Raw genomic sequence first — 12,264 nt, 5'->3', positions numbered from 1 at the left:
TCTCTCACACTTTCACTTCTGCAAAATGACGTTGAGCTTCTTGTTTTTCAGCTGTTGCTCCGCCTCTTCCTGCCTCTCTCTTTACAGGAATCAGCCGGTCTGTACTCAGTGACTGTGTGCAGCGGGTGGGAGGTACATACAGTGTGTACTGAAGTAGAAGTACTACTGTTAAAAATACTCCAAGTACTGTTTCAACTTCTTTACTCAAGTAAAAGTAAAAAGTACTGGCTGTGAAATGAGAGTAAAAAGAGCTGATTGAAGAACATTTCTAACACATGTTTATACAAAGCTAACTGAACCATGTGCTGCATCAACGTGATAATAAAATAATATTATTCACTTTGTTTCTGTCTAAATTTGAATTCTAATAAATATTTTAGCTTGAAATAAGTGAAAAAAATCTGCCAATGGAACAAGTTAAAACTCACTATTTTTTCTCTGGTTTCAAGATTCACTGTCTTGAAAAAAGTTCATATCCGGTGGCAGACGCCCTCAGACATCAGTGCGTTGGTGGTTCTTTGTGTCCGGGGATGGGCGTCCAGGTACACACCGGCTCACTCCTTGGTGGCTGCTTATCGGGGCCTGGGGCTCGCTCGGGCCACTTCGGAGGTGGGGTGCCCCCGGCCTCTCGCCCTGGGGCTCGGTCACTCAGGCGCAGCTGGCTGCCGGCGGAGCTCACGGGCGCGTCACTGCAACCCCCCCTGGCTTCTGCTCCGCGGCTGCTGAGTGAGCCCTCATCTGGGACTCTCCTCAGCTCTTACTGGGACAGTGGCGCGGCTGCCCCTCTGTTGGTCTTCCTTGGTCTCTTGTGTTCTGGGGGCCTCTGGATGTCTGGAGTTTTGATCTCCTCCATACCTGCTTCATGCCCTGGAGGACGGGGCTGTGGCCCCCCCACACCCTCTAGCAGATCATTACATGAAGGAACCTTTTAAAAACAAGCGCGTCCATGCTCACAGGTGTACACACGGGTGATCGCACCCACAAACTACACCCTTTTTGGCTCCTACCTCAAAGCACACTGTGTTCTGTTGATCTTATGTGCTGCACAATAATGTTTAATATTTAGTATTAACTGTTATATTCCCATTGTTATGGATTCAAATATTGGGGATGGAAAATGGTCTATTTTTCCTTTTCATTTCTTTTTAGGTAGAAATTCTGAAATTACATGAACCTGCTCTCAACTCGGGCATTTTAGACTAAACCAACTTCAGAATTCTCAAAAGAACCTCAAACCTATTTTCAGCTCTGGAGACCAGAGTCACTGAATAGGAGACTTGGATTTGCACCCTTTAAAAATGTGTAGCTAGTGTTAGTGTGTTTATTTAGGAATCACAAGCCAAAACACTTTATTTATGACTATTGTTTTTTAATGCATTGGATGATTAAAAAATCGGCGTGTACATGGATCTCTTCCATTCAGAAATCCGCATGGCTGCAGCCAACTTCCCAGGAGAGAGTAACCTGTCCTAGCAGTTTTATATCAGGACCAGTTAAAACTGCTGGGGTTGACCTGCTTGTTTTGCAGGCCCTAATTCTTTTGTATTGATACGTCTGCAGGTTTCTAAGTAATTGTTCAGTAAGTAAAAAACTACAGATTCTACTAATCACAACATTAAACCCAACATTAGCAGGTTCCCATAGCCAGTGCTGGCAAAGGTAGGTTAGGCCCAATCAGCTCTTACTGGCTAAGTAAAACAGAGACATTTAAAAAGCAATCAGAGTTAGTGAACCATCAAACCACCGAGATCACTGGATTAAAGTTAGGCGACTTTGGCAATATCAGCTGCTGAGTGAGCGACCTGAAAAATCTGTTTAGTAAACATTACAGTCGTTTGAGTCCCGCTCGTCTAAATCGCCATCAGAAAATTAACAAAGCATACAGAAAATGAGGAAAATCCGACGTTAATTCTGAAAAACCAACTATCTTCAGTCATTTAGTTAGACTCAGTCAATCTGGTCTGAACAGAGGAAGTGATGATTACAACAGGCAGATAAGGAGAACATGTGGTACATGCAGCTAGGAGCCGTGGTTTCCTGAGTAAAGGTTAATGTTTGATGAAAACAGGTCACTTTCCTCTCTTACAGACACGACATGAAGCTTCAGCTCTGTGAGTCAGTCCAGATTACAGGACAGAGAAACGCAGAGTTAAACTTCTAAATTTTAAAGAGTTTATGCAGTTGAAACAGTTTTCTGTCATTTGCTGTATCTTCATACACTCGAGTTAAATATGAGGTGCTTACAGGAAATACACTACTTGATTTGTGTCCAAACACACAAACAAATATCAGATACAACCAGCCTTAGATAAACAAAAGAAGTAGTGATCACTTCTTCTCACTAAGGAAACAAAACCAACAGATCTGAACAGATTTCATGTGAGAGAAACTATCAGCGAGAGCTTCCAGCTGCTGAAAATAGGCTCTTTACCTTTGACCTTTAGTGTGTGTTGGAGCTGTGATAAAGAATTGAAGAAGGGAGGGTTTGACTCACCGAGGAGCAGAGCGACAGATGAAGTCGGCATGTTGTCATGTTGGAGACCGACAGCAGAGTGATACCTTCAGCTTCACCACTTCCCTGTTAACATCATCAGCTCGTCACGCTGCTGCTTCTCCACAAGGACGAGCTGTTTCTAATACACTCGTCTTCATCAGAATCAGAGAAACTTTATTGATCTCAGAGGGAAACTGAGTTATCATAGCAGCAAATATACAAGAAACAACATATAAAATCAGTGTAGAAACAGAGATATGATAACAAAACTATTAAGATAAACAGATGAATACAGAGACATGGGACTAAATAGAAATATACATATGAACGTGGAAAGACAAGCATACAGTCCTGAGTGGACATAAATTATATGTGCAGTTTGCTAATACTGCAGTTTATGCAGTCTATGAACAGCTCAATGCTCCTTCTGAGAACAGGAAATAACAAAGAGAATACAACTTTATTTATATAGCACATTTAAAACCAGCAGTACCCCAAAGTGTTTTACAGTAATACGATCATTTATAGGAGGGAAACATTAAAAGCCAATAAATACACCAACAGGTGGAGCGCACTAATTAGCTGCAGTGCAGTGAAAATATGTAAAAGAAAATACAAACACAACTCGACTAGGAGATTATTTAACAATAAAATAAAACAATTAAAACTACATAAAAGAACATTTACAGGATACAGACAATAACTAGGGAAGGCTAGATTGAGTAAATCTTTTTATTAAATTATGACCCCTGTGACTTTACCTGTAAGCTTCTCACTGGGAAGCTGCAGTTTCAGATCGCTATGAAAGTCCCGTGACCGACTGTCACTGCAAGGCTGCTGAGCTTGAACAACTGCCTTTACAAACCCAGTTACACAAGATCTGGGGGCCTTCGTAAAATGTAAATAACAACAGAAAGAACTGTTTCACAAATCTCAGATTTCATTTTTTATTCACAATAGTATGCAGAAGTCATTTAGAAAAAGACCGAGGTTGTGATCAGGAAGATTTTTCATTTCATGAAGTTTCTGCATCTATAACCAGAAATGGTGGAATTATGTAAAAACATACAGAAAAATGTGTCAGTGCTTCTTTAATTACCTTATTAAGCAGAGAAGACATCAGATCATCTTTTTTTAATGGAGTGTTTGCCCAGGGTGCCAAACAGGCTAGCCTCTGCCTATTACTAAAAACATAAATAAAAACATTTAAGTTTGTGGTTTTAAGGTGAAAAAATGTGTAAATTTTCAAGGGGTATGAAGACTTTTTTAAGCCGTCCTAATCCCACAGATGATCTTCTGTAAGGGAAGTGAGTCTGGAATCAATGAGGCAATTAAACACCTGGTTGGTGGCAGAGCCTGTAGTGTGGATGGGATTCACTCTGAGTTCCTGAAGGCTCTCGATGTTGTAGGGCTCACTTGGTTGACAGGCCTTTGCAACGTTGCATATCTGGGGCCCTTGACTCTCAGACTCGGGTAGTGGTCCCCGTATTTAAATATTGGGGAGTGAAGGGTGTGCTCAGACTGTAAGGGGATCACACAACCTCAAAGTACAAATTTTGACCGAATTTTTCTTCCTTTCAGCTGATTGGTTAACGTCATGTCAATCACAAATTTAACAATCCAATGAGAGAACAGATAGGTTTGGCTGTTGGAGGGGTGCTTTACTGAGCTTCAGGTCCTGGAGGTAGTTCATTCTTATGGTTCTTATGGGCTAAAATTGTTGGTTCTTCAGCCTAATTATTATTAGACTGGTAACAATAATAATTATTGTTATTATTAGTTTTCTTTTCTTTCTTTAAAAACAAACAAACAAAAAACCCAAATCTTTTTTGCACACACACCAATTTGCATCTATAGATGCACAAACATACATGTTTTAGATATTTTGGTTTACAAGGTTACAAAACTCAGTTCACAACTAGTCGGTCAGATTTACAAGTACAAAATATTTATGACCACAATTTGAGCCCATAGATGTGTGTGGAGAATCAGTTTGTGTTGAACATGTTTCACCTTCACGAATCCTCACAGTCAAGGGAGGAGGAGACAGGGAGGCAGGAACCAATGAGAGACAAGGAGGAAACTGAAAAGAAGAAAATAAAGAAGAGTGAAATAAATGAGACAAGGAGAGAGTAGGAAATGAAGGAGGAGTGAAGGATGAAGGAAACTTTGAGACAAGAAGATAGAGGCAACATAGGAGGAGGCAGGAGATAAAGTGAAAGAAGAGAAGGGTAAAAAGAGTAAAGAAGCGTTGAAGGAGACATACATAGAGGAGGAAGGAACAATGAGACTGGAGAAGTAAGAATGTGAGAGTGGGGAAGACATGGTGGAAGGAGGGAGGAGACAAGGAGGCAAGATGAAAGGAGACACATAAAGGGAACAGAAATAAAGAAAGTTAATTTTGGACAATTTATGCCTTTATTTTCAATCATGTGACTCCGACGCCCTCTGCTGGTCAGTGCTAACGTCACACAGCTCACAGAAGAAACATTTCCCTTTGTTTGCACTCAGGTTTATTTCTGATGTCATCACTCATCTCTGTGTCTGATAGGAGAGACAGGTTACTGTTAATGTTTGTCTGACTGACACAATAAAGCCTAAACATTTATTCTTTACTGTCTTTAGTCACTTTGAATCAATAACCAGGATCCATTTACCTGACTTTACCTGTTTAAACTCATTCGTGCCTTTAATGCTACATGGAATATACAAAGGAGCACGAGGAAGATGAGGAGAGGACTGAACAGCGCTTGCCTTGCCTGAAGATCATTACCTCTCCTCACCAGCAAGTCTGCAGCTCTGACCTCCGTTTCCATCATTCATTTTCCATTTGATCTTCTTCTTAGAAGGGTTAGGCACGGAGAGATTTCCAGAGTGAAGGTAAGTTGTTCGAGGTCCAAGGGATGAGCTTAAGGTAGAGTAAGAGACGTGGAAAACTAAGGCACACGAGAACAAGGGACATAAAAGCCAGCTCCAACATGGAGTAGCTGACTAACTGGTGGAGAAGGAACGTCAGTGTGAGGCTTAAATATCTCCAGCCTGATTGCCAAAAATCAGCTCCAGGTGAGTGGAGCAGATGAAGAGATTATGGGCCTGCTTGGGGCGGATATGAAAGAGGTTCAAGAACCTGGTGGAAATTTGCAGCCACTCACCTCGATTGTAACGGAATGACACACCAGTAAACTCCACTGATTTGTTGTTTGTTTGAGTTGATGCTCCCCACTCAGGCTCTCAGCAGCTTTGGGTAAGTGGACAGTAAAGGTACTGCAGGCAGGTCTTGCAAAATAAAAAAGCACATTCTTGAAGGTTAGATGTTTATTCCACCTCAGCTGTGGGATGAACAGTGTGAAAAAGCTGTTTCATGGATTCTATTTGCAGGTTTACGTCCTGTTTGAGTCTCACTTTGCTCATATTTGAAGCTCATCATCAGAAAGTAACAAAGCATACAAACTCTGAGAGAAATTAAATTTGACTCAGTTGACATGATGGAAAATTAGTAAACAGAAGAGGAAGTGAAGACTATACAACAAAGGCCGGTCAGACAAACATTTAGTACATGCAGCTAGCAGCTGTGGTTTCCTGAGTGAAAGCTGATATCTGATGATTGTTGGCTGATATCTATACAAACCATCATGTTACAGAAACTGAAAACATCTCTACTTGATTTCCTCTTCACAACATGACAAACAAATATCAAATAAAACCAAAACACAAAAGAAGATGAGTGAACTCTTCCTGTCGCCTAAACAACACATGAAACTGTGGACAGACCTGAACAGATTTGATTTGAGAGTCAGTCAGTGAGAGCTCACACTCTGTTAGTGTGTCTATCTGTGACAGATGAGTGAAGCACTTCAGTGTTTACACTCAGTGTTTGTCCTTCATGGGCCACCATAAATGTAGCAGCAAGGCGCATTAAGATCAAATGAATATCGTGGAGGGGAAATCAACAGAGGACAGGAAATCTCTACCTTATCCCACTGGGATTCAGCATTCTGAACAAGCTGAAGATGAGAGAGCAGAGCCTGGCTGATACCAAAATAAAGACTATCACAGTAATCAAGCCTGGATTAAATAAATGCATGAATAACTTTCTAAAGTCAGCAGATTACAAAATGTTCTTATTTTTTGCCCTGAGCTGGAAGAAGTTGGCTTTTACAACGGAATTGATTTGTTTCACAAATGAAAAACTGCCATGAAAGAAATCACTTGCAAATTTTTTAATCAGGAAGTTCTGGAGTTTTCCAAAGGGCTAAGGTCACCCTAAAGATAATAACGGGACTCAAATCGTAAAATCTATGTTCTTTGATCATTTACATGCAAAATATTTAATGTCAACCATGATTTTAAATCATTGGGTTAATCTAGCAAAGCTGCACCAGCTGTTTGTGGTCAAATAGCCGCTAAAAAGAGCTTAGTAATAGTAATAACATGATAATAATAATAGTAATAACATCTTGGAGATTGAGAGACCAGTGACGGACAATTAGAGCAACTGTAAAATTGGCATGCAGTTTTTGCACTAAAGGAAAATCACTACCATCTCATGCGCCTACCACATTGGCGCCAGCTGTGGCCTCAAGGCTGGAGCTGGACAACAAGACCTTTCTCCATGATAACAGACTGTGTTTAGAATCTTCGTTCCCATCCTTTGCACCCCAAACACCTCTGCATGCTTATCTCCAAGGCCGAGGTCAGGGGGCAGATCTGGGCCCAGCGCATGCTACAGGACCAGATGTGCTGTCTACACCGGCTTACCCCCGCCCCTGTTGCTTGTGCTTCCATGGTGTATTAAGATTCGTTGAGCGCTTAGAACAGGTACTGCTGAAGGGATTGGCTGAACAGCTGTCCCAATCCAAGGAATGGGTACGAGTGCAAGGATAGGTTGTGTCTTGGCCACTGTCACCCTACGAGTAGGGACAGGCATGGGAAGTAGTTGGACACCAGCCAGGGTGCAAAGGTGGACTGGGCCTTGGATGTCCTCACGCTGGGAGCAGGTGACAGCTGGACACTAGCTGTTGCTACCTGAGGAACTGATATGGTTGCAGGGACAAGCGGAGCCCTAGCTGCTCTAGGCAACTGGGACTGACTGGACCACAGCGACCACCATTCAGGGAACTGGAAAGGGTGCAGGGGAAGGCAGGGTACAAGCCTCTCTGTGAGCAGGAACAGGCAGAGAGACAGGCTCTAGGATGGTCACGGGAGGGCAGAAACAACCGGAAAGAAAGAAAGCAGGGAAACTATAACTGATACGGGAAAATTCGACTGAACCACACGGCGTTGTTGAGGTGGAACTGCTGAGTGAAACAAAGCTGACCTTGAGGAGACAGGCATTTGAGGAGGGAGTTTGTGGGTCGTCTTCTTCCTTCTACTCATCATCATTCTTAGTTTACTGTAGTTCATGAGGTCATGGTATTTCATTCTCAGTAATAATTTGATCCAGTTCAGCACACTCTCATGTTCTGTCAGACACTGTTTATCTTTTCTTTCTTCATGGCGGGAAACAGTCCACAACGTTCGAACAGCAGTTAAACTGAACTTAAACACATAAAACACTTCGTGGTTTATCACACCGGTTGTTTTACCTTTGATCATTTCCCACTGGTGTCAACAAGGAAGCCCTGTCACGCAGAGACTTCAGCTTCTCTCATCAGTTAACCACACGAGCAGCACCTGTTTTGATGTGGGTGAATGAACACTCGACTCTGGGGAAAAACAGCTACTGACTCAGGTGACTTCACCATTTATCTGCTTTTGATGTGACTGCTGCATCTCACACAGGAGAACTTTCTCCCGTCACTTTGGTGACTCTGCATCTTCATCAGCTCCTCGTGTGGAATCCAAAAGGTGGCCTAACCTCATCTTTGATCTCTCTCTGAGCGACTTGTCAACTTTATTTTTCACCAAACACACATGGATAAAGAAAATTTCCCACATTTATTTTGGAAAAGGGCAGACGTTCATACTAACCTGAACTGCCTCACACTATGTACCAATCACATTCTTCCAGTGCAGCGATCTGTTGAAGCTGCAGGATCAGTGCCACGGCTGTCTGACACTGTCACTGTCCCATTTTTCAAACAGTGACTCGACCACAGAGACCACAGTAAAGGTTTAGTGGAAACCAGTGACAACGTTAACTGTAAAACAGGAAACTAGCGACAGAGCTGCAGACCTGCTGTGGATCCTGCGTTCCTGTCCCACTTTCAAAACTTTTGATATATTTGAGGTAAAAATATTTTTTCCATGACCACATGTTACGACCTCAAAGTAGTGATGCTGTTTAAAACAAATAAAAACAGAATCCAATGATTTTCAAGTCTCATATTCTCTCAAAGACAGAAAACCAAACACATGTCAGAAGTGTAATTTTGTAATGCTCCTGTACAGCCTCGCCTTTTAACATCATTCTGGAAATGTCTGTGAACTGAGGACAGCAGCTTTTGGACTTTTTGGGAGTGGGATGTTGCTCCATCCGTGTCTGATGGAGGGTTTTAGCCGCCCAGCAGTCCTGGCTCTTCTTTGTCCTGCTTCTGGTTTCATGATGCTCCAGATGTTTTCATTGATGAAAGATCAGGACTGCAGGCAGGCCAGTTCAGCACCTGACTCTCCTACTATGAAGCTGCGCTCCTGGAATAGGTGGTGTGGTGAACTGTGTTCATTGACAGTCATTTCTGGAAGTGTTCCTCCTCCAGCTGTTGGTCTTTGGTACCACTTGGTTTTCTCTTCTTTTAACCTGGTTTTGGTATTGTGTTGTTAATAAAATATAAGATTTACAAATCTTTGTATTCTTTGTTTATTTACACATTTTTTAAATTTAAAATTTTTAGAAAATGGGTTTACATTTAAATTTGTCCAGAACAAGAAACTTTCAGATTAATTTAGAGACAGAGGTCAAATACACATGGCAGCATGAAGAGGAGAAAAAAAGTCTCATCTTCTTCAACTCTCAATTTCTCTTGCTTTTATCGCTCATTTATGTCACCTGCTAGAATGTGTACCTGTAGTGTTTATGCTCAGGCTGGAGTAAATCCCTTCTGGTTGGATGACTGACATCTTATTGGCTGACTCTCTAATGGTGACCTCGGCATATGTGACATCATTTGTAGAGGCTGGCTGGTGTCTCCCTGCAGAAATGATGTGATGTGAATGAACGTTGGTGATCACTTCACTGCTGTAGGATGTTTAGAAGACCTTCATAGACAGTCTGATGTTACAGGTACAGGATTCAGGAGCAAAGACTCGTTGATTATGGATTAAGCAGAGCCATGATGGCAGCATCAGAGTGATGAGACCACAGAAAACTGTTCCCGTATCATACCACCTTAACAAGTGACAGCCAATCGGGAAAAACAACCCAAACTGGTGTTTGTGTCTGTGGGGTTTTAGTCTGAATCTAATTTCTAGGGAGCGATCCTAAAATTGAAACCCTGATGGAAGCTGTCTGGACCTGACTTTGAATGAGAGATAAGCCAAGTTTATATCAGTAATACTTTTCATTTTTATGGACCCACTTCCAGAACTTTTAAAACTTTTCAATTGGGCCATGGGAACGCATCAGTCTAAAGATGTTGGGACCCAGTGCTCTACAAAATAAGTGCAGACAGGAAAGTCCCTCAGATTTTCTCAAGTGAAATTTCAAAATATTTTAATTTGCTGCTTGAACCAAAAGAGCCCAGGTGGGTCAGACGGATATCATACCTGTGTGTTTCTTCCAAAGAAGCTGAACTAGAACCAAAACCAGAACCACAAGGACCAGAGAACCTACAGTAACTATGACTGGGATGATGAAGGAGGGATTAGGAAGAGGAGGAGGAGAACAGGAGATATGGATGTTTGCTGATGTTTTTGTTGTTGGTGGTGTTGGTGTAGTAGGATCTGCAGGAAAGATATGAAGCTGGGTCATTCAGTTTGTTATCAGCTCAACAGGTTTAAGCTTTAAGAGGAAACAGTGTTCTGACCTCTGACCCTCAGAAAGCTCTGAGGAGATGATCCAAACTCATCAGTAGAACACCAGTAGAGACCTTCATCAGACTGCTGCACGTTAATGGTGATGTTTTTCTCTGATTTAGGTCCAACAGGACGTCCATTAAAGTAGAAATAAGCTGCGACTGTGCCACCAATTTTGTTTTTACAGCGTAGAGTGACATCACTTCCTGTCCTCACAGGAAGTGCAGGGATCTCCAGGATCACATGTTTATCTGAGGAAAAGACCCACAGAGTGAGTTAGAGGTGGTATAACAGTGTGCTGTTAGTCTGATGAAATGAAAGACTTCATTACCTGATACAGTGATGTTGACTTCTTCACTCTTCTCTCCAGCTTCACCTTCACACCAGTAAACTCCACTGACTGGGCTGAACTCATCAAAAACACAGGATGGACCATTGAACCTCCTGAAGCCCCGCCCCCCTGCTCCACATGACTCAGTCCCACTTCCTGTGTCCCTCTTCACCGTCCATCCATCAGAGCCCAGCTGACCGTCACATGTCAGAGACACTGAGGCTGCTGTGAAGAACTGCTGAAGGTTTGGACTGACGCTCAGAGAGACTGGAGGACAGACGGACAGTTTCTATCAGTGTTTACACTCAGTGTTTGTCCTGGACCATGGTGCACTTCATCTACTCACCTGCACAAACAGTCAGTGCAGACAGCAGCAGCACACACACACCTGCAACAGGAGGTCAGAGGTCACTGAAGGTCAGAGGGCAGGAACCTGTTTCAATCTGGTCTTGTTCCAAAAACATCACATTAAAGGGGGGAGACCTTTAATTCACTTTGAAGGTTCTGTTTAGGTTTTAAAAGTACATTTAGACTTATAAACATCACACAAAGCGCCAGCTCAGTTTTAACACATGCTGACGAAACTATGTTGGTACACTTGGTCTGAATGAGGTGGGCGTCATATCTGTTTTGACAATCCAACACCCTGCACCTAAATATTTCCCAAACTAAGCAGATTTTGGGGAATTGTTGATTATTGGCAGCAGAAGAGAAACTGCTCCACACTCAGGCTTCATGAAGACTCAGCAGTTTGGGGTGGATGGGCAATAGGGAATAAAAGAGTAAGGGGTACAGCAGGCAAGAAAAGCATTCTCAGGATTAAACAGTCAGAACTTATAAACCAAAGCCATGGGATAAGGGTTAGTTGTTTATTCAGCATCAGCTGCTGAATAAAAACCTGGAGAAGCTGCTTCATTGATCTTTATTCACAGGTTTGAGTCCCAGTTTGCTTCTGTTTGAAGCTCATCATGAGAAAAATAACAAAATGCACAAAAGTAAGGTAAATGACAAAAAACAGTCTCCAGTCCTTTCATTAGAGTCCACATAAAGGAAAGTTTGCTCTCTATAGTGGAAGTGAAGACTACATAACAGACCAGAGGAGCATGTGGTACCTGCAGCTAGCAGCTGTGGTTTCCTGAATGAAAATTGATCTTCGATAAAAAAAAGAGGTTGCCTGACTTCTCTACAAGTCAACATGTTAAAGACAACAAACTGGATATGAAGGTCCAACTCTCTGAGTCCAGAACACACGATGGATCTGAACTTTAAAACAACAAAAACACTAAAGAAGAAGAGTGAACTCTTCTTCTCGCATAAACGTAACTTCAGACTTTGGACAGACCTGAAGAGATTTCATTTTAGAGTCAGTCAGTGAGAGCATCCAGCACACACTCTGTTACTGTGTTATAAGATAAATGAACGCTATGAGTGAGTGAAGGATTTCAGCGTTTGACTCACCGAGGAGCAGAGACACAGATGAAGTCTTCAT

General features: G+C 42.2%; 1 protein-coding gene across 1 annotated transcript; it reads right to left on the bottom strand.

Moving 5' to 3' along the window:
• Positions 1-7,396: 7,396 nt before the first annotated feature.
• Positions 7,397-12,264, bottom strand: LOC146578262 (uncharacterized). Its single transcript, XM_085267791.1, has 7 exons — positions 12,234-12,264; positions 11,122-11,163; positions 10,776-11,042; positions 10,456-10,695; positions 10,196-10,372; positions 9,496-9,621; positions 7,397-7,650 (listed from the first exon to the last, which is right to left on the bottom strand). The coding sequence occupies exons 1-7, from the start codon at positions 12,262-12,264 to the stop codon at positions 7,397-7,399; spliced, it is 1,137 nt and encodes a 378-aa protein (XP_085123917.1).

This window comes from Mchenga conophoros, linkage group LG3 (genome assembly GCF_057382185.1).
Source record: "Mchenga conophoros isolate Kocher_MC1m ecotype Shallow Benthic linkage group LG3, M_conophoros_male_GT1.1, whole genome shotgun sequence".
NCBI lineage: Eukaryota > Metazoa > Chordata > Actinopteri > Cichliformes > Cichlidae > Mchenga > Mchenga conophoros.
Note: the sequence above shows the minus strand (reverse complement) of the source record. Positions and strands in the feature narration are given on the sequence as shown.